Here is a 21,934-nt window from a genome sequence, read left to right on the forward strand (position 1 = left end):
ACAGGCACACCTTGTTTTATTGTGCTTTACTTTTTAGCACTTTGCAGATACTGTATTTTTTTCTTAACAATTGAAGGTTTGTGGCAACCCTGCATCAAACAAGTCTATTGGCACCATTTTTCCGATAGCATTTCCTCACTTCGTTTGTCTCTGTGTCACATGTTAGTAATCTGTGCAATGTTTCAAATTTTTTCATTATTATCATATTTGTTATAGTGATCTGTTATCAGTGATCTTTGATGTTACTATTGCAATTTATTTGGAGAATGATGAATTGTGCCCATAGAAGACGGCAAACATAATAAATCTGTGTTCTGACTGCTCCACCAGCCATCTGGTCCCCCATCTCTGTCCCTCTCCTCTGGCCTCCCTAGTCCCTCAGACATAACAATATTGAAATCAGGCCAATGAATAACCATACAATGGCCTCTAAGTGTTCAAGTAAAGGAAGAGTCACACATCTCTCATTTTAAATCAAAAGCTAGAAATGATTAAGCTTAGTGAGGAAGGCACATCGTAAGCCAACACAGAGGGGGTAGGGCATAGCTCAAGTGGTAGAGTGCACGCTAAGCATGCACAAGGTCTTGGGTTCAATCTCTAGCACCTCTATTAAAAAAATAATTAAACCTAATTACCTCCCCCTGCCCCCGCACCCCGCCAAAAAAAAAAAAGCCAACATAAGCTGAAAGCTAGGCCTCTTGCACCAGTTAGCTAAGTTGTGAATGCAAAGGAAAAGTTCTTGAAGGAAATTAAAAGTGCTACTCCAGTGAACACGAATGATAAGAAACGAAACCGCCTTAATGCTGATATGGAGAAAGTGTTAGTGGTCTGGAGCCATGACATTCCCTAAATGACAAAACCTCATCCAGAGCAAGGTCTCAACTCTCCTCAATTCTATGAAGGCTGAGAAGTGGGGAAGATGTGGAAGAAGAAAAGTTTGAAGCTAGCAGAGGTTGGTTCATGAGGTTGAAGGAGAGAAGCCATATCCACAACATAAGAGCGCAAGGTGAAGCAGCAAGTGCAGATGCAGAAGCTGCAGGAAGTTATCCAGAAGATCTAGCCAAGATACTTAATGAAGGTGCCCACACTAAGCAACAGATTTTTCCACGCAGACAAAACAGCCTTTGATTGGAAGATGTCATTTAGGCTGGAGAGAAGTAGTCAATGCCTGGCTTCAAGGCTTCAAAGGACAGGCTAATGTTCTTGTTAGAGGCTAATGCAGCTGGTGACTTTAAGGTCAAGCCAATGCTCATTTGTCTTCCCCCAAATGCTGGGGCCCAAAAGAATTATGCTAAATCTACTCTGCGTGTTCTCTAGAAATGGAACAACAAAGCCTGATGACAGCACATCTGTTTACTGAATATTTTAAGCCCACTGTTGAGATCTACTGCTCAGAAAAAAGATTCCTTTCTATATATTGCTGCTCATTGACAATGCACCTGGTCACCCAAGAGCTCTAACGGAGACGTACAGTGAGATTCAGGTTATTTTCGTGCTTGCTAACACAACACCATTCTGCAGCCCATGGATCAAGGAGTCATTGTGACTTTGCGGTCTTTTTAAGAATTACATTTCATAAGGCTATAGCTGCCATAAAGTGACTCCTCCCATGGATCTGGGCAAAGTAAGTTGAAAACCTTCTGGAATGGCTTCACCATTCTAGATGCCATTAAGAACATTCACAGTTCAAAGGAAGAGGTCAAAATATCAACAATAGGGGTTTGGAAGATGTTAATTCCAATCCTCAAGGATGGAATTGTGGGGTTCAAGACTTCAGTGGAAGAAGTAATTGTAGATACGGTGGAAACAGCAAGAAAACCAGAATGAGAAGTGGAGACTGAAATTAGGTGTGACTGAATTGCTGTGATCTCATGATAAAACTTTAACGGATAAGGAGCTGCTTCTTAAGGATGAGCTAAGAAAGCAGTTTCTTGAGATGAAATCTACTCCCGCTGAAGATGTTGTGAAGATTGTTGAAATAACAACAAAGGGTTTAGAATACGACATAAACTTAGCTGATAAAGCAGTGGCAGAGTTTGAGAGAACTGACTCCAATTTTGAAGAAGTTCTACTGTGGGTAAAATTCTATCAAATAGCATTATAAGCTACAGAGAAATGGTTCATGAAAGGAAGAGTCAACTGATAGGGCAAATTTCATTGCTATCTTATTTTAAGAAATTGCCACAGCCACCCCAGCCTTCAGCAACCACCGCCTTGATCAGTCAGCAGCCACCAACACTGAGGCAAGACCCTCTACCAGCAAAAAGACGACGACTCGCTGAAGGCTCAGATGACAGCATTTCTTCAGCACTAAAGTATTTTTAAATTAAGGTATGTATATCGTTTTTTTTTAGACATACTGCTATTACAACTCAACAGACTGCAGTATAGCACAAACACAACTTTTATATGTACTAGGGAATCACAAAATTTGTTTGCCTTGCTTTACTGTGATAACCACTTTATTGCGGTGGTCTGGAACAGAACCTGAGATACAACTGTATGTGCTCTCAGTTGCATGATTTAAAAAAAGTTAAAAAATTTTTTTGGTAGATGGTATGATATTCAAATGAACAAAAAGTAGTAAATGTGTATCGTAGACAATTTTTTTTAAATCCAGAAAGACTGAACAAAAGATATAAATCTCACAAATCAAAGATTTAAAAGAAACACCCAGAAAGATACAGAAAAGTGATTTATACACTTAATAATACTGTTTTGATATATTTCCACTGTCCTTTATGTATGTATATGTGCATACGTATATAATTTTTAAGCAATAAAATTGGGATCATACTGTATTTACTGCGTACTTTGACATTTTCAGTTGATGTCTGATCAGGAGCATTCCCTCATTTCAATAAATACGCTTTACAATTACTATTTTAATGCCCATACAATTTTTCATTGCACAGCTGTACCCTAATATAACCAATCTCTTACTATTGAAAATCAGGCCATACTTAGCTTATTTAAATTATAAACAAGACTGCAATAAATATTTCTAGATCAAATTTTTGTAATTTTGATGCTTCAAGAAAATTCTAGAATAATTAGTGGGTCACAATAAGTTAACTACTTGATAGTTTATGATATGTTCTACCAATTAACTACTTTTCAGAAAACTACCGATTTACACAAGTGCATGGGTGGCATGTAAAGTGCTTCTCTCACATTAACCTTCCTGACAATTAGTATGAGATTTTTATATATACTATATCTATATATATATAGTATATATAAAATATAAATCTGTGCTAATTTGAAGGTCCAAAACTGTCTTCTCATTATTGTTTGAAACTGCATTTCTGGGAAATATCCCAAAACTGCTTTTCACATGTTTACTAACCATGTCTGTAAATTTTTTGTTCATTATCACATGAGAGATTTTAGTGCTTTTTTTTCAAAAAAGATTTTATACCAGTTCTTTCGACTATCATTTTTTTAAGTTTGTTGCAATTATTGTTTTGCCATTTCACTTTTCTTGCTTTATGTATTCTGACATGCAAGATTAACGTCAAATTAATTGAATTTTCCTTCTGTGATTTCTTTCATTGTTTTTTACCCTTAGAAACTAGAAAACCTATCCCCATCACTTTGGGTCACTAAACAGGTTGTTTTCCTTTTCAATATTTTCAAGGTTTCCTCTATGAATGATAACACACATATCCACCCCCCCCATCCACACCCACTCCCTCTTCCTGGTCTCATAGGCCCAGAGCCCTACCCAACTGCCCTCCCTCTCCAAGTCCATCCCTCCCCAGCCAAGACCTCGTACAATGTCATCCTCCTTGTTATAGTTGGCGATGTCCTTCCGGAGGGTCCGAATGATAATCATGCTCAGGATGCCTGGAACAAACAGGGATGGGGAGAAAGAAGAGTAGTCAGTGCTGCCAACTGAGTCTTCCGCGCTGCTTGCCCTCCTGGGCTTGGTGTTTGACTGTGTGTCGGCTGGCACGCATGGCTTCCTCTGGTGGGAATCGACTGTGCAGCTGCCTCAGGCCCTTTCCTGGGCACAGCTCTGCTCAGCCACCAGGGGAAGGGCAAACAGAGGGTCATCCCTCACGCAGGGGGAAGGAATGAGCTGCTGGGATGGGTAGGGGCAGTCACAGGACATTGCTTTTTATTCCAAAGAAAACAGCATCCCAGCTCCTCCACGGCCTGCTCCTACCAACTTCCCTACCCTTAACCTCCTCCCAGGCTCACCTCTCATTGGTTACTTGTTGCTCTCAGTTATCAGTTCACAGCCTCTCTCTCTCACCTGCATGCCCATAAACCAGGCTATTCCCTTCACTGAATGCCCTGCTCGGCTCTAACTCCTACTCACTCTTCAAGACTCACTCTGGGCATCTTTGCCTCTCAGCACCTCCCCAACAGTTCAGAGGCCCCCCATTTATACTTCCACAGACCCCTGTCTACCTCTCTGGGCAGCACAGCATAGTGGTTGACAATGGGTTATAGCACCTTGAGCTAACTTAACACCTTCGGGCTTAGCTCACGGGACTGCAAGGACTGGGATGCTTGTGAAGCACAGCAGCTGGCTCCTGGGTGAATGTTTAACCAACAGTAGCTAGCTAGCATGATCTTCACTTCTCGTATGATTCCGAAATGATCAGTTTCATTCTACCTCTGTCTACCACCCTCCCCTCTGCTCACTGCCCTCTTGCCATCTGGCTTCTCACCAAGCTTGTCCCGCTGCAGGGCCGTGACCCTTGCTGGAAAATTCTTTCTCTGGATCTCTGAAGGGTGGCTCCTCCTCATTCAGATAAGTCTTCTCTAAAGCAGCCATCACCCTTTCCTTAACAGCCGTGTATCTGGTCACCTTGTGTATCTGCCTCATAGCACTTAGCACTGTATCTATGCTTTTTTGTCCCTCTCCCATCACCAGAAATACAGACTGGGCTGTGCTTGCTCCCCACCACGCCCCCAGCAGTGGCACAGCGCCGGAACAGAATGAGCAATGACCATGTCCTGTTGAATGAATCAATGATGCTATGCGTGAAGAGATGCATCTGTCTTCCCCCCAGAGCTCTCCAGAGGAGAGGCCAACTCCTATCTATCTCTGTCCACCTGATGCCTCACACAAAGCCCTGATCTCTGTTTCTGACCCACACTTGACTCCAAGAACACCCAGGACATTGCCCATGACTGATTGGACACCTCAGCCTCTCATCCTTCACCCCCTTGTCCTCTCCACCCTCCCACCCACAGATCTCTCACCTGACAGGAAGAAGACCACCACGACGGAGTTAATGATAGAAAACCAGTGGATCTGCACATCACTCATGGTCAGGTAAGTGTCCCAGCGAGAGGCCCATTTGATGTCACTCTCCTGGTGGTGGGGAGGAAGCACTCAAAAGTCAGGCCTCCTGCTGGACAACTCCTGCCCAGATCAGAACCCTCCTCCCCTGTGTGGACTCCAGCCCCTTCTCACCTCCCAGTGAACAGAGTAGGTGAAGTACAGCTGATTCTCCTTGGTGGGGTCAATTTCTTGGGGGGAGGAGTTGGTACCCTCAGGCAGGGTGCATGAACTCTTCTCATCTGCTTTGAGGTCTGTGAGAGACAGAGACTCAGTCTGTTCCTGGGAGGTCCAGGCCACTACCCCAGGACGGTTCTGGGGGTGCCCTCAGAGGTGGCACACTGCTGAGTGGAGGCTGGGCAAACAGCTGGCAACAATAGCTTTAAACAATATAGCTTTAAAACAGCTTAAAATAGCTTTAAAATGATGCTCCCCAGAGCCCTGACTTTCCAAAGGGCCTTGGGGCTGCAGGGAGGTATGTGGAGGGAAGGGGACTGAGCCCCCTATGTAGTCAATCAATCTTCCCTCACTCAGTTCAAACACTTCCTCATCCAATCAGTCTCTTTCAACACGCAAAACAACACTGACTCATTTTGTCATGAGTTTACTCACTCACTCAGTCCCCAAAGTCCCAGCACTTTGGTAATTCAGTCACTCAGATGCTCTCTTCCTTCACTTACTCATTCGTTCATCCTGTTATCTGTCCACTTATGCAATCAACAAACATATATCAAACACCTACTCTGTGCCAGGTACTATGCTGGGGAGAAAATGGTGAGAAAAGGAGACAGAATCTCTAACCTCAGAGAGCCAGCGAGGAAGCAGCTGCTGTCACGAGACTCGCACAGTAAACGTCAGGCTGTGCCCAGAACACCCACGGAAGGAGAAGCAGCATGATGCTCCCAAAGTGCAGGGTTTACATTTTATGCGAGACTTCTGCGTGTGATTTTGTTTGAAAACCAGGTTCCATGGCTTAAAAAAAACCCCAGGAGCCCACCACCACTGTGGACGAAAGGCCAGGCCTGCTGAATGGATGGGTGCCCTGTGGTGAGCAAGGGTTGCCAGGCGAGGTGAGGCCAGACCAGGTCCGGTCAGGCCCACAGGGCTGGCCCGGGCTCTCAAACTCCTGCACGACTGTTCACTGTGGGTCAATTTTAGTCTATGCCAATCACTCACACAGGAGTGGAAACACTGAAACCTGTTGCCCAACAGCTCTGTCTGTACCCCTGCCCTTTGTTCTTGAGCTGGCTGGTTCTTATGAGAGGCCTGGAAAAGCTCCAAGTTGCTGTTTGATCTCAGCCAAGTCACCAACCTCTCTGAGCCTCTGGTTCCTCATCATAATCAGTACACACCTCTGGGTGTAGTGGGTAGGTGGTAAACTGGTAAGGGGCTGTGCCAGGCCAGGAACCACAGATGACAGGTCTCCCCTCGCCAACCCCCCCACCTCTCTTAGGAACGCAGTGACCCTACTGTGGCTGGGCCCGTATGTCACACTGGGGCCTGTCAGCCATTTCAGGAATCAAGGGTGCGAAGACCATGGGTGCGGAAGCCCAGGCCCATCCAGCCCTGCCCCTCTGGTCACACCTCCCCACTCACCCTCCAGCCTGATGCTCTGGGGAATCACCTCGAAGCGGACGACACGGTATGTGTGCTCCCGGTCCTCTTCCAGGTCCTCCCGGTGGTAGTAAAGGATGAATGAGAGATGATTGTGCAGGTAGATCTAAAACAGAGCAACAGACAGAACGAAATAGCTCAGAGCCAATTAACCACCAGAAAATCACTCCAAGAGCTCCCAGGTATGAGATCCCTCATTTAGCAGGTCCAGCAGTGCCAACCTTCCAAAAACACTGCTCTCATAGCACTCCCCTAGTTAGGAACCCTCCAGGGCTCTGTGGGGCTTACTGGATAAAAGCCTAGACCCCTCAGGCTGGTATTCAAGGCCTACTGGCATGTGACCCTAATAAACCCGCCTGTCATCTTCTCAGACACATTAGATCTGGTCTCCCTGGGCCGCCCTCCCCCCCAACTCCATTCATGACATTCACTCCAATTAGAATGCCATCCTGACTCCACTCTGCTCAAGCGTACCTGTTTTTCAAGGCCTACCTCCTCCATGACAACCTGAACGCACGTGAGCTCCCTGTGAACCCCCCTGGCACTGACCGGCCAGGCACTGGTGTGGTCAGTATTGGGACTTAAGGTCCTACACTATCAGTTTTCTTCCCAGTTATGACAGAAGCCCTTGGAGGACAGGAGTTATGCCTTAAAAGGAATGTTTTTGTCCTTTACTCCCTTAGTAATATGGGTTCAGTTTAGAAAATGACAGAGCAAATCACTTACGATCACTGGCATTATTAGCATATTTCTCAGAGGCTGTGCTGTAAAGGGCTTACACAGGTTATCTGATTTTCTCCGCATGACAACCCCGAAGGGCAGGTATGGCTATTACATATATTTTACAGATAAGGAACCAAAGGCTTAGAGAGATGAAAGAGGTAGGCCCAAGGTCACTCACCAACGGGGACATGGTGGAGGCAGGATTTAAAACCCAGGGAATCTGCATGCTTGCGACCACTACTTAGCTCTCTCTCTTACATACTTAGGAAATTGCAGGTTTTTGAGGAGGAAGAAGGGATTAATCTTATAAACATAGAATCTGAATTTTTAGAGACTGCGCCTTCCACCTCCCATGTAGCATCTGCCTGAGTCCTGCCCACAGCACGCTGACTTCTGACAGATAACGCCTGGGGGCACCAGGAGGAACTTGCCTTGGCCATCCCCGTCTTTCCTGTTAAAAAGCCTAGTGCTACATCTTTCCCCCTTCTCGGTGGCCCCAAGTGCTTGTGACTCTGGGGTGTGGCTCCCCCAGCCCTCTGAGCACGCCAAGACACTCTACCTTGTTGACATCCGTGAAGCCGAGCCGGTAGCCATGTTCAAACTGCACATCTTTCTCCTTCTTCTTGTCATCGCCCTCACGGTTGGAATAGAGCTCCAGCCGGGTGGCCACAGGCAGGTTGTCCGCGATGCTGGAAACCCAAGGCCCCACTCAGTCCCTCGGACCACCTTTCCCTCTGTGCCCTCCCCTACGTGAACTCGAGGCTGGCAGGGAGCAGAGGACAACTTACAGGTGGACGTAGTAGTCCTCCGTGATCCGCTCAGCTACGAGGCGGCTCTGCTCCACGGTCAGGGTCACTGGCTTATTGGACTGGCTGCACAGAACCTCACACTTCTTTTCGCTGTTCATAAGAACCTGGAAAGGGGTGTTGACAATCCGGTCCCCTCTCAGCACCTCTCCTGCCATAAGAGAGACAGATGGAGCTCAGAGCCTCAGCCCTGAGGCTGCTGAGGTCAGCAGAACCATGGAGACACAGGGCCAACCTGCAGGGCCTTCAGCAATCCCACAGCCTGGCACTCAACGCACCAACCCCTGTTCACACCAAGCCTGCCCTTGTCTGATGCCTGCCCTTTGCCCTCTGGTCCTGCTTTGTGCTCTAGCACCACTGGACTCTGTAGAGTACACCAAACATGCCTCTGGGCTTCACGCCATTTCCTTTGCCTGGAGTGCCATTCCCTGCCCCACATGGGAAACTCTTCCTCACCCTTCAAACTCGGCTTCTGTTTCATTATCCGGGAAGCCCTTCCTGACCTCCTTAGGCCCAAGCTTGTCACTCCCTCTTCGATTGCCCTTGGTGCAGAGGCAGCATTGTGCGGTGGTGAAGAGAGACGGCTGCCTGCTACTGAACCCTGGCTCTGCCACTCAGCAGCTTAGCAGTCTTGGTAAGTCACTTAACCTTAATAAGCCTCAATTTCCTTATCTGTGAAATGGGGATAATGACAGCATCCATGTCATAGGGTAGCAGTGAGAAGCACAGAATGAGCTGGCAACAAACACTATTTTTATCACCAGCACCACCTCTGCACCTTTTCATTTGTCACTGATGTGACTTTTGCATGAGGTGTTGATAGATTAAGTCTCTGCCTCCCCTACCTGATTACGAGCTCTTTAAGGACAGACAATGTTTCCCATTTATCTCTGTGTCTTCAGATCCTGGTTCAGGCAGGGAGGGAGCATAAAACCCAGCACCCAAGATTTTTAACCAAAACGTCTTTCTACTTAAGGAACTGGCACACCCTTTGCACGCCTACTGCCTCAGAGTAACCTGCTGCTAGACGTCACGCAAGCAGGTACTGAGCAGTTAGAGACTGCCAACTATACCCAACGACGCTTTCATTCTGAGCCATTCTAACAATTCTTCTGGGATGATGTGAAACTGGGGCAAGCTGAAGGAGACCAACCCACAGGCCACAGGTGGCACTGATGCCTGCACACACACCTGGTCTAACAGCTGCCTACCAGTGTGGATCTGCCTGATGTGGTACCTTTGGTCTACTCATTCATTTGTTCATTCATTCATCCCTTCCCAAACATCTACAAGGTATTGGTTATGCACTAGGCTCTGAAGATATAATGCTGAACAGACATATTCACAGAGCTTATGGTCCAGTGGGAAGATAGACCGATTAAATAATAAGGAATATTATAAGAGGAACTTACTCTAGTTGTGGAAGAGTAGGTCTAGCAGTTTCTCTGAGGAAATAATGCTTGAAGTGAGCTCTAGAGGAGGAGAGAATTATCTAGGTAAAGAGATAGGGAAGACTATTGCAGACAGAAGGAACAGTATGTGCAATGGCCCCTTGGTTGGGGGACTGGGTAAACTTGAGAGGCCTGTGTGGCTGCAGTGCAGACAGCAAGGGGGAGAGCGACTTGAAGTGCGGTGGAGAGACAGGCTGGAGCTGGACCTCAGGGGGCCTGTGGGCCACACTGGAGGTTCGATCTTTATCCAGAGAACAGCAAAAACCAATAAATGGTTTCTAATGGGTGGCAGGAGATATTATCCGATTCTGCTTACAGACCACCCTGGCTGTTTTGTGAAGAAAATGTCGAAGATGCAAGGGACTGGCTGGGGCGAAGGCAGTCAGCTATGCAAAGTGAGTGGTGCTGGTGGCCAGACTGCAGGGTGCAGTGAGGGCGGAAACAGGTACACAGATCTGGGAGCTACTGGGGAGGCGAAACCTAGGGGGCCTGGTGCTGACTGATATGAAGGATGAGTGGTGGTGCATATCAGAAAGATTCTGAGGTTTCTACAATCAGATTCTAGTTGGGAAAACAGGAAAAATAGCCAACTTAAACTGAAGGCATTTTTTCAGTTTGGATATGTCAAGTAGCTATGTCAAGCAGGCAGTGAGATATCTAAATTTTAGGCTCAGAGGAAAGGTGAGGACTGTAGACGGAAGACTGAGTTGTTGGTATACAGATGGCTAGTGCAGGGAGAACCACTCAGCTGCAAAGTTAACACCCTGGCAAGTGTGGATGAGGCCACTCAGGAGAAGGGTGGGTGAAGAGAAGCCTGGATGAAGGTCCCTACCCCTCTACCTTGTTTTAGAAGGTTAGCAATGCAGATGAGTCTGCAAAACCCAGGAAAGGACTAGCCAGTGGGAGAGCAAGAACACCAATAAGACATCTGCATGGTCCACTGCTGAAATGACCTGGGTCACCCTCTGCCATTTTAGAGATGACAATGCTGAGAACCAGACCTGGCCAGGGACTCGCCTACAACCGTATGAGGGGACTGGCAGTGCTAACCCCTTGGGCTCTTTCCTCCACATCACACCCTACTGCCCACTTCTTTCAATAAGGTCAATAAGGACCTCCCTTGAGGAAGGGAAGAACATACAAAGAGAGGAACAGGGCTGCAGACCAAGTAGGGTGGGTATCATTTCTTGATATTTAGAAATTAAATTTAAACCAAGAAAGAGGACATACTGGTCTGGACCAGCTTATTTCTAATACAGAAGTATTCCTTTTAATTTTTTAAAGCTGGGAGCAGATGGCCTGCCAGACTAAATGTGCAACAAGCTAAAAGGAGTCTGATGCTGGACTCCAGTACATCTGCCCCAGGCACTCCCACACACACACACTGCGAAATCAATCTCCACCAACGTGATCAACAGGAGCACAGCCCTGAGACAGCCCAAATGAACCTTTCTGGAGAGAGGAGCCCTGGACAACAGAAAGAATTCTGTTTTTACAGTTAAAAAACCTGGGTTAATATTTCAATTTCTCCACACATTACCATGTGACCACAAGCAAGCTTTTCCAAACTTTGAAGCTGCTATGCTATGTACAATGGCAGGAAGGCAATCCTACACGGCTTTGCAGTTACAGTAAGAATCAGGTCAGACAGTGTGCAGACTGTGGTGCTTAAGGGGATGGACTCTGAAGCCAGAGGGTCTGGGTTCTGCCACTGACTAGGTGAGTGACCTGGGGCAAGTGACTTCACCTCCTGCGCCCCACTTCCCTTATCTATGACAAGGCGATACTAAGAGTAGCTCCCTTACAGGGCTGTTGCGAGAATAACTAAGTCTAAGCACAGTAGTGCTTAGAACAATGCCCAGCTCACAGGAAGAGCCCTAAGTACTAACGGCCAAGGATGATAACATGGAGCACAGGGCTTGCGAGCCAACAGGTGCTCATTCAAGGATGTTTCTGCTCTACTCAGGGAGGACACCAACTTTCACCAAATGACAACTGTGTGTCAGACTCTGGGTCAGCTGTGGGAGAGAGAGAGAGGAATGTAACATATGATCCTTCTGCTCAAAGAGCTGCTAGGCCACAGGGGGGGCCCTACACAAGGACAGAATGAGATAGAGTATGGCAGATTAACTTCTGTACACACGGAAGTTCCCATTTCTATGAGGCAGGCACACTCCCCAGCTTCGTGGAGGTGAAGGTCACCCAGTCTCACATTAAGATTTGCCCAACTGCTGAGACCTGGGCTGTTATCGAATCCACACCAGCTCACCAGGGAAGGGAGGAGCTGCTGTGAGGGGCCTGGAGAACAGAGTGGGTCAGGCTTCCAGGCGGAGGCAAGGTGGCTGGAGCATCACGTGGCGTGGAGAGAAACGAAGGGTAAGTGGCAGGCAGCAAGAGCAGCCCGGCCCCGAGACCAACCTCTGTTCAACCGCAAAGGCAAGACTCAGGGACGGGCGGCGCTGCCTGCTTTTGGTTAAGCTGGCTCAGGCCTGCCCCAGCTGGTCTGGGACACCCAATACCTGGCAGTAGGTACACCTGTCAGCTAGGGGTTCTGGAAACATCTGAGCTACGGGTGGCCCTGATGGAGAAGGCAGCTCTTTCAGAGGCCTATTCAAGAATCAGTTCTCTCCTTTCGCCTTCCTAAGCTATAAGAAAAGAGGAAAGTCTCTTAAGTTCCTTAAGGTCAGGGAGGGTGTCTTTCCATGTTTTTATCTCCAAGACTTAACCCTGAGACAGGTACAGAGTCAGTACTAATAATCATGTCCTTAACAGAGGCCTCCAAATGTCTTTTTCTTTAAGCCCGAAATTCTACCAAAGGAAGAAATCTGAATGAGAATAAAATGACTGCTATTTATGGAACACATATGCCAGACACGGCACTGGGTGCTTCATACATTATTTGAGGCAAGTCTTACACAGTTTAGCAAGAATTATGGTAATGTCTCTGCTTCCATTAGGGCCGGAGGTAATCACTCACTCTTTTAATTAAAAGCAGAGCAAGTTACAGAAACCATGAGAGAGATGAGAAGATTATCTAAAAATCAAGGAGAGCCAGTATGCGCAGTAGCCAAGGGCTCCAAATCTGAAGCCTGATTACATGGATTTCAAGACCAGCTTAGCCACTGAGTAACAATGTAATCAGAGGCAAGTCATTTAACCTGTAAAATGGGAATAAATACAACAACCACTTCCCTGGGGCTGTTACGAGGATTAAATAAACTAATATGCATATAAATTAAGTAGAACAGTGTCCAGCACACAGTATGTGCTATGTAAGGGTTAACTGCTATTATCATCCTGGAAAGATCTGGGTTCCCTTTGGGGCAGGGTGACAGCAGTGTGAGAGAACGTACCCAGATTCTCTGCCTTGTAGGTTATTTTGCTGGGCTGGCAGAAGGGCAGTGAGTAGTATTCGTAAGGTAGCTGGGTTCGAGAGCTGGTGAGCTTCACAGCCTAGCGGGAGAAGAGAGGTCATTATTTCTCAACCCAGAAATCAAGATGACTGTTTAATAATCCTCCCTCGTACCCACCCATCTTTAGTACACTTGGTAATACTATCTAACAAGCAAACTAACTGCAGCAGACACAACTCTGGCACACTATATACTATACTGCCTACAATTCTGAATTATTTCACATTTCATTGGTTTTAGAGCACGTTATAGATTTTGTTTATAATCACAACTAAATTTAAAATACACTGAGAGTCTTCAACATGCTGATATCTTTTGCATCCATAATTTCACTGGGTATCTTTCCTAAGGGAATAACTCCAAATGAGGAAAAAACTTTAGGAATAAAGAGTTCACTCCTCATTCCCAATCATAGTGGTCTTTTGCCTCCAGTTCCCTGAGCCCAACCAGCTGTCTCCTGCCTTAGACTTTGAACCTGCGGCTCCTCTCTGCCCAACTCTCTTGACTCCTCACACCGAGGTCTCAGCTTACTCCCCTCACCCTCCGGTCCTTTCCTAATTATCTTACCAAAGGAAGTCCTCCATCGTCTGTATTTCAACACTCCTAGCTTCCTTTGCAGCATGTCTGATAAAATATATTTTGTTTACCTGTTTTTTTCCTTTTTTTTTTTAAAAAGAAATCAGTCTTCCCTACTAGAATTTAAGATTTAAGCTCCATAAGGGCAAGGACCATATGCGTAACCACACCTATGTAACCCTGGTGCCTACAGAGCTAGGCACACAATAGGTGCTCACTAAATGTTTGTATAACGACAGAAGAGATGGAAAAACTGGAAAAACAGCTAAAAGCCCTGCAATGGGAAACTGATCAATAAACCATAATATATTCATTCAATTAAATATTATGCAACCATTAAAAGTGAAGTTTAAGAAGACCACGAAGGAGACCATTTAGGAAGTGGTATAAGCACACAGAATGTAGCTCTGGAAACGGTGAGAGCCACCGACAACTCCCCAAAACATGGATAAAATAGAACCAATCAAAATGTTGCAAAAAGTTTTTTTTTTTTTAATTTAAGTGCAACTATTTAGGAACTACTTTTTTCTTTTAATTCTTTTTTTTTTTTAACATTTTTTATTGAGTTATAGTCAGTTTACAATGTTGTGTCAAATTCCAGTGTAGAGCACAATTTTTCAGTTATACATGAACATATATACATTGTCACATTTTTTTTCTCTGTGAGCTGCCACAAGATCTTGTCTATATTTCCCTGTGCTATACAGTATAATCTTGTTTATCTATTCTGCATATGCCTGTCAGTATCTACAAATTTTGATATCCCAGTCTGTCCCTTCCCACTCCCCGCCCCCTTGGCAATGACAAGTTTGTATTCTATGTCTATGAGTATGTTTCTGTTTTGTATTTATGTTCCTTTTTTTTTTTTTTAAAGATTCCGCATATGAGCGATCTCATATGGTATTTTTCTTTCTCTTTAGGAACTACTGAGCACTCCTTATATATCATCTGAAAGTATAAATAATTTTTAGAATCTAGATCCACAATCCTTAAACTCTTGCTTTGGAATTAGGACTTTTTCTAATTTCTAAAGGGCAATGTGGTATAACATACCATAGATTTTATAACACCCCCCAGTTGGGCCTGGAGCAGTACCCCATATTCAGCGACTATTTATACAAGGAAAAACAAAAGTATTCATACCAAGTGGGATAAATAAAGTCAATAAACAGTTCAGGTCAGGTCTTGCCTACAGTGAGTTTAGAAAAACTCTGGATTTCCGAGCTTTTCAGAGATGTCGGATTGAGGGACTAAGAACTTCTATTAAGCATTTCATGAATTGCTTGAGGCAAAATGACTAAAAAGTTATTGTCTGTTATAACAGCCTATTATTTTGTGTTTCTTAGCATTCTTTCCTTTTGGACAATCCAAAGAGAATCCACATTACCAAGAAACAGTGCCCCACCTTCATATTCCCTCCCACCCTCTCTCTTCCCACCCAAGGTGTACGCTCTCACAGGCTCAGCTTGGCAGGACTGGAAACCAGAGCCATGCTGTCCTCCGGATGCCACAAGCTTTCTCTGGGGGGACTTCTGGCAGAGGCACTGGGAGGAACAGCACCGCAGTGGTTTAGAGACGGGCTCTGAACTAACCCTGTTTTCCTTACCACGTGACCTTCGGCAAATTGGTTCACTTCCTTGGGCCTCAGTTTCTATAACTGTAAAATGTTCAGTTAATCTGTAAAATATACTGTATCTGCCTCAGAGGACTCGGGGGCATTCTGAGCGAAGCCATACCATACATACCATACACAGCCTAGCATGTAAATAATCCTCAGTAAATGTGACTTTAATTATTGTTCCCCAAAATTACAAGTCTGACTTTCAAAGAAGACAGATGCTCATAGTAATGCAACACATGAAGCACATGGTGAATTTACTCGTTACTACTATGCAGCTCTGAATGCAGATGCTTTCACTCGTCATAGGTGTTTATCCACCCTGCCAGGCTATGTACCAGCACTGGTCTCTGTTCCTTGTAACCACAGAAGGGATGTGACCAGTCCGCCATGGTCCTCCGGCCAGGCTGCCCAGCACAGTGGCTCCCACAATCCAGGACTGCACTTACCTTGATTTCCACAGGATCGTTCTGGTGGAAGTTGATTGGCGCAACCCCAGGAACATAGAAGGCGCCTGTATCGCACGTGAGAGAGAGAAGCAGCAGGGACCACGGCAACCAGTCCTGCTTGGAAGAAGAGAGGCGGCAGTCGGAATGGGGGAAAGAGGTGAACATCCCTCTGGGGCAGGTCATCAGAGCACCTTCGTGTCCCCCAGCCCCTGCCGAGAAGCCTGAGGCCCCACTAAGTGCTGCCTTCCAAATGCCTCCACAAGACTGTTCAGAGGCCCTGATTCTGCACTTCCAGAAATGAGTCACAAACTGAGTGAAGTAATTAAGCAAAAGAGTAGACTAATACAGGAGCCACATCTCCCCGTTTCTGGATCAACGTTCCTTTAACCATTTCACACATATCACTCTCCTGGAGAGCTGGCAGGAAACAGCTTCACGATGTTCCATTAACTCCCGTTTCTCTATATAGCAATAGGCTTGCTTTGTCAGGAATCTCCTATGTCACCAATATATTTTTCCTACAAGTTGTCTCCAAAACTGTCATTACCCCACCGTCTCCTGTTCTCCTCCTCCTCAGCTCCAGCTACACTGGCCTCCTTGTTGTCTCCTGACAGCAAGCCTTTCTCCACTCCTCAGGGTCATCAGCTTTACTGTTCCCTCTGCCAGAATGCCCTTCCCACAGATGCCTGCCTGGCTCAGATCTCATTGCTTATTTTATTCAGGTCTCTCTCAAACGGCACCTCCTCACAGACAAGCCCATCTGAAACAGCATCCTCAGGGCTCCTGTTGCCCACTGTCCACCCCCTTGTTTGACTTCACTTCATGGACTTAGCTAACTGATGTATACAATATGTATTTTTTTTACTTGTGTACTGTCTGCCCCCCTCTCCTCAAATGTAATCTCGCCAGGAGCAGGGACTGTGTCCTAGTGCTTGGCACTGAGTAGACACTCAGGAACCTGCAGGCACGACAGTCACCTGGGAATCAAAGGCAAGAAAGATCAATTATTGGACTCAAGAAAGGCACCCCATCAAAGTATCTCTTGCCTTTCACTGATAACAAGCCTCACCTCCTCAAGGAAAGAGAAGAGCTTCCGGGGTTCTCTCTCTCTGCCTGGTCTGAACAAGGAACTTTGTCATTCATACACCTGGATCATCGACTCAAATGTGCTGCTGCATCTGCCTTCTCTCTCCGCCCCCTTTAAAGCTATGGCATTTCAGACCCTCGTGTCCTCCCACTGGCCACTGGCCACTGGCCACAGCCTCCTGATCACCTGGCCTTCGCAGTCCCTCCATCCTTCATGTTACCACCTCACACATACACGCTATTCTTTCTGGAACTCAATTCTAAAGGGAATCAGAATCACTCAGGGGCTTGCGGAGAATATAGACTCATCTGCATTTTTACCAGGAGCACAAGTTGAGAAAAAAATAGACTTTAAAGTTTAAGGTTCTGAGCTTGGTGCGCTTTTTTAGACACACAGCTTGGTCAGAGTCTTAAAAGCAATATATTTAGAGAGTGTTTTTCCTCTGGTCTATGGTGAACATTTGTAAGTATCTGCCAGCTGATGTTCATTATGAAATATGAAAGAGTCTGATTCCAATAAAAACAGTGAAAAGTAGCTAAGATAGTTGTATCTGGTAATCACAAGGTCAGCAGACCTAGGGGTGAAAGCAGGAAATGACAAGACAAGAAGGTGGAAAATGCCTCACAGGATAGGATTCTGTATAGGAAGATGATATTTTCCCTTCCTGTCCTCTTTTTTTATTTTTAACTTTGAAATTTAAAATAAATTTAGATTTACAGAAGACATGCAAGTTCTCACATACTCTTCACCTAGTTTCCTCTAACGTTAACATCTTACATAACGATGGGGAAGAGAGGCTTTCAAAAAAAATAACTAGGTTTAAAAAGTTTTGGAAAAGTAAAACATACACAGTAAATAATTCAAACAGTACAAATGGGTATGCCATGAAAAATAAACCTTCCTCCCTCTTCAGCTCCCCAGCACCAGTTCCTTGGAAATCTCTCCAGCAACATTCTATGCATGCACAGAGGAAAGGGTTCAGTAGTATGGGTTTGCCTTGACACAATAACAAAGGTATTTTTATTCTTTCTCTCTGTGACAGAAAGCCTACTGACTGTGGGCTGGTTACAGCATCTGACTTTGGAAGATTCTAGCCCTCCCTCTTTGCTAGGCCTCAGTGGGCAGTCCTTAGACCGTGAGTGCTTTGTGTGAGATAAATAAATCCTGTCCTCTCTCTTCCTCTAACTCCACTTTGTACCTGGATTCCAGTTAACTAAAACATAAGGAAGATAAATCCTGTACTACTGGCATAAACTGTCATCCAAAAGTTGTTTAAAAATAATAACCCAGATCTAAATTTTTGAAAAATGATGCCGAAAACAGACAATTCTCACACATGAGATACTATCAACAAACCACAAGTCAATTTGTCTTAGAGGAAGGATCAACAGATGAAAAACGGCAAAGGATTATTTCCATATTATGCTAGAACCTTTGAATAATGTAAGTTGGCAACCAAAGGCAATTCAAAAGTTCAGTTTAGAATTAATGAGTGCACCAAGATGATACTGTCAGTTTTAGATATTAAAATGTCATGTTTTGATATTCTCATATGGCTGGAGGGATTATAAACTGAAACACTTCCAGGGAGCACTTTGGCACTCTGCATCAACTGCCTCCCAGAAGTGCATACTCTGAGATCCTGCAATTCTAATTCTAGACATGTTAAGAAAAATATGATAAATATGCCAAAAAGTGCATAAAAGGATGTTCAACATAGCATTATTTAAAATGGTGAAATAGTTCACAACGTACAATAGTAAAATGTCCAATATCAGTGAAATAAGTTAAATTATGGTGTATTCACTTATCCTTTTATATTGTCATGAAAAATGATGATATATTTCTTGAGTGGGAACATTCAAGCTTTAGATTTAAGTAGAAAAAGCAGGGGATAGAACCATGCAGAGTAAGATCTGCCCCACTTTTTAAAAGTTATCTTTGAGAAAATGAGGCAATGCTTTCCTTTTTTGTATATCTGTACTTTCCAGTTTTTCTGAGATTACATAGTATTTATACCACTTAAGAAAAACAATAAGATACATTAGGCAAAAGAAAGCAGCAGTGTTCTAAACAGTTTAGGTTAGAGTAATTCTAGCTTAGTATGGAAGGAATTCACTTGCTGACTCTAAGATACCTTCCCACCAGTACCTCCCACCTTTTCTTTCTAAGCCTTCAGGAAGACCCTGAGTTTGTGAGCCCTTAGTAAGTGGACTCGCTCAGGTGAGGCTGCCTTCAAGCCTTTGCTCAGGCTGTTGCTGGCATCTGCCCTTGCCTTATTCAAGTCCTAGCTACCCTTTGGGGTCCAGTTGAAATGTTTCTTCTTTCAAGAACCCCTCAGATCCCCACAGGAGTAATTATTCTCTTCCTTCCTTACTTTTCAAGGCACTTTGTAAATATCCCTCTGATGACACTACAAGAAGAAGTTTGAAACTACCCAACGCCCAAATGAACTTTCACATCTACACATGTTCAAAGACTGGTGCTTAAATTATCTGACGAATATTTAAATCTGTACTTATTTAAGGCCCTACTATGACACTTCTCATGTCGAATTATGGTTTAAGTATCTGCTGTGTCTCCACCTGCACTAATCACTTGTCTGGCTTTGCTGATGTGAGTGCTCAAAAAATCCTTATCAAACAAGTTAATAATAAACATCAACCAACCTCTGATCTATAAAAATATAAAACCATTCATTCACATCCAGGTTGAATACTATGGTTCTTAATTTTTGCTGTATCCACTTGATAACTGATTTTTTTTTCAAATTCTCAAATTTAAGGGGTTCTTGACACCTCCCACCTTTCCAACTGTCCAAGGACAGTTTGAGAATCCCTGAGACATCTATTACTCTTATAACCTATTTGTACATCTAAGACAGTGGTTCTTAACCCTGATGTACATTAGAACAACCTGGGGAGTAAATGGATTAAATTCCCAATCAAAAGGCAGAGAGTGGCTGAATGGATAAAAAAAAAATTCAGCAATATGCTGCCTGCAGGAGACTCATTTTAGATCTAAAGACACACATAGTGAAAGTGAAGGGATACAAAAAGATATTCCATGTAAATGATAACCAAAAGAAAGCAGAGATAGCCATACTTAGACAAAACAGACTTTTAGTCCAAAACTGTGCCTAGCGACAAAGAAGGTCATTATATAATGACAAATTCAACAGCAAGATATAACAATTATATATGCACCCAACATCAGAGTACCTAAATATATAAAGCAAATATTGACAGATCTGAAGGGAGAAATTACAATACAATAAAATATAGTAGGGGACTTCAACATCCCACTTACAATAATGGATAGAATATTCAGACAGAAAATCAATAAACAGCTGACTTGAACAATACTATAGACCAAATGGACCTACAACCCAACAGAAGAAGAATACATTCTTTTCAGATGCACATGAAACATTCTCCAGGATAGACATGTTAGGTCACAAAACAAGTCTTAACAAATTTAAGACTGAAATCATTCCATGTATCCTTCCTGACCATAAGGGAATGAAACTAGAAATCAGTAACAGCAGAAAATGGGAAAATCTGCAAATACATGAAAACTTAACAACACACTCTTGGATCAAAGAGGAAACTGAATGAGAATTTTAAAAGTATCTTAAGCAAAAAGTAAAAATACAAAATTTATAGAATGCAACAAAAGCAGTACTAAGAGGGAATTTTGTAGTGATAAACACCTACATTTAAAAACAAATCTCAAACAACCTGACTTTATATCTCAAGGAACAAGAAAAAGAACTAAGTCCAAGTTAGCAGAAGGAAAGAAATAATAAAGATTAGAGCAGAAATAAATAAAAGAATTTTAAAAATAGGAAAAAAATAGAACTCAGTTGGTTTTTTGAAAAGATAAAATTGACAAACCCTTAGCAACACTAAGAAGAAAAAGAGAGAAGACTCAAATAAATAAAATCAGAAATGAAAGAGAAGACATTACAATATGCCTCAAAAATAAAAAGATCATAAAATCTATTGTGAACAATTATAGGTCAACAAATTGGATAAAAAGGATACTGAATCAGTAATTAAAAACCTCCCAACAAAGAAAAGTCCAGGATCACAGGATTTAAAGGTAAATTCTAATAAACATTCAAAGAAGAGTTAATATCAATCCTTAAGTCCTTTCAAAAATACAAGCATTTATTCATTTTATGAGACCAGCATTGCCCTGATACCAAAATCAGACAAAGATACCAGCAGAAAACTATAGGCCAACATCCTTAATGAACATAGATGTAAAAATCCTCAGCAAAATACCAGCAAATAGAATTTAACATCTCATTAAAGGGACCATACACCAAGATCAACTGGGATTTATCCCTGGGATACAAGGATGGTTCAATACATGCAAATCAATCAATGTGATACACAACATTAACAAAATGAAATAAAAAACTTACAAAATCATTTCAATAGACAAAGAAAAATCATTTAACAAAGTTCAACATTCATTCATGATTTAATTCTCAAAAAAAAGAGGTATAAAAGGAACTTACTGCAATACAACAAAGGCCATATACGTAAAGCCCAGTTAATATCATTACTTCTTGCTAATCAAAAATACATGTGTTCTAAACTTCCCCTCCTAGGAAGCCAGACACCAGATCTTTCCCCCTTATCTGATATGTGACTTGAAGCCAGGGCAGAGGATTACAATCTCCTGAGTTTATCAAGCAATTAAATCTAAGAAGTTACTCCAGTTCTTTTGAAACAGAATCCTCCAATCTTAGCAGAGAGACACTGCCCTGGGGAACTCAGGGTCTCCCTGAGAGCTCAGGTTGCAGAAGAATGAAAAGCAAATCCCGAAACACTTCCATACACTTTTGTTCCAAAGTCTCAAACCAGTGGAGCAAGTACACACAAAAA

The 21,934-nt window shown here is 43.8% G+C and overlaps 1 protein-coding gene across 3 annotated transcripts in view; it reads right to left on the reverse strand.

Moving 5' to 3' along the window:
- TM9SF4 (transmembrane 9 superfamily member 4) overlaps window positions 1-21,934 on the reverse strand; it is a 50,414-nt gene that overhangs the window by 14,087 nt on the left and 14,393 nt on the right. For 2 of the 3 annotated variants that reach the window (XM_064475787.1, XM_064475786.1), the window contains exons 2-9: window positions 15,950-16,066; window positions 13,247-13,346; window positions 8,425-8,593; window positions 8,196-8,325; window positions 6,896-7,019; window positions 5,435-5,553; window positions 5,221-5,332; window positions 3,779-3,849 (exon numbers count right to left, since the gene is read on the reverse strand). In XM_064475787.1, the coding sequence (XP_064331857.1) occupies window positions 3,779-3,849; window positions 5,221-5,332; window positions 5,435-5,553; window positions 6,896-7,019; window positions 8,196-8,325; window positions 8,425-8,593; window positions 13,247-13,346; window positions 15,950-16,066 (942 nt within the window). The remainder of the gene's footprint in view (window positions 1-3,778; window positions 3,850-5,220; window positions 5,333-5,434; window positions 5,554-6,895; window positions 7,020-8,195; window positions 8,326-8,424; window positions 8,594-13,246; window positions 13,347-15,949; window positions 16,067-21,934) is intronic. The other variant, XM_010993901.3, reaches the window with a different exon arrangement.

This window comes from Camelus dromedarius, chromosome 18 (assembly GCF_036321535.1).
Source record: "Camelus dromedarius isolate mCamDro1 chromosome 18, mCamDro1.pat, whole genome shotgun sequence".
NCBI classification, from domain to species: Eukaryota; Metazoa; Chordata; class Mammalia; order Artiodactyla; family Camelidae; genus Camelus; species Camelus dromedarius.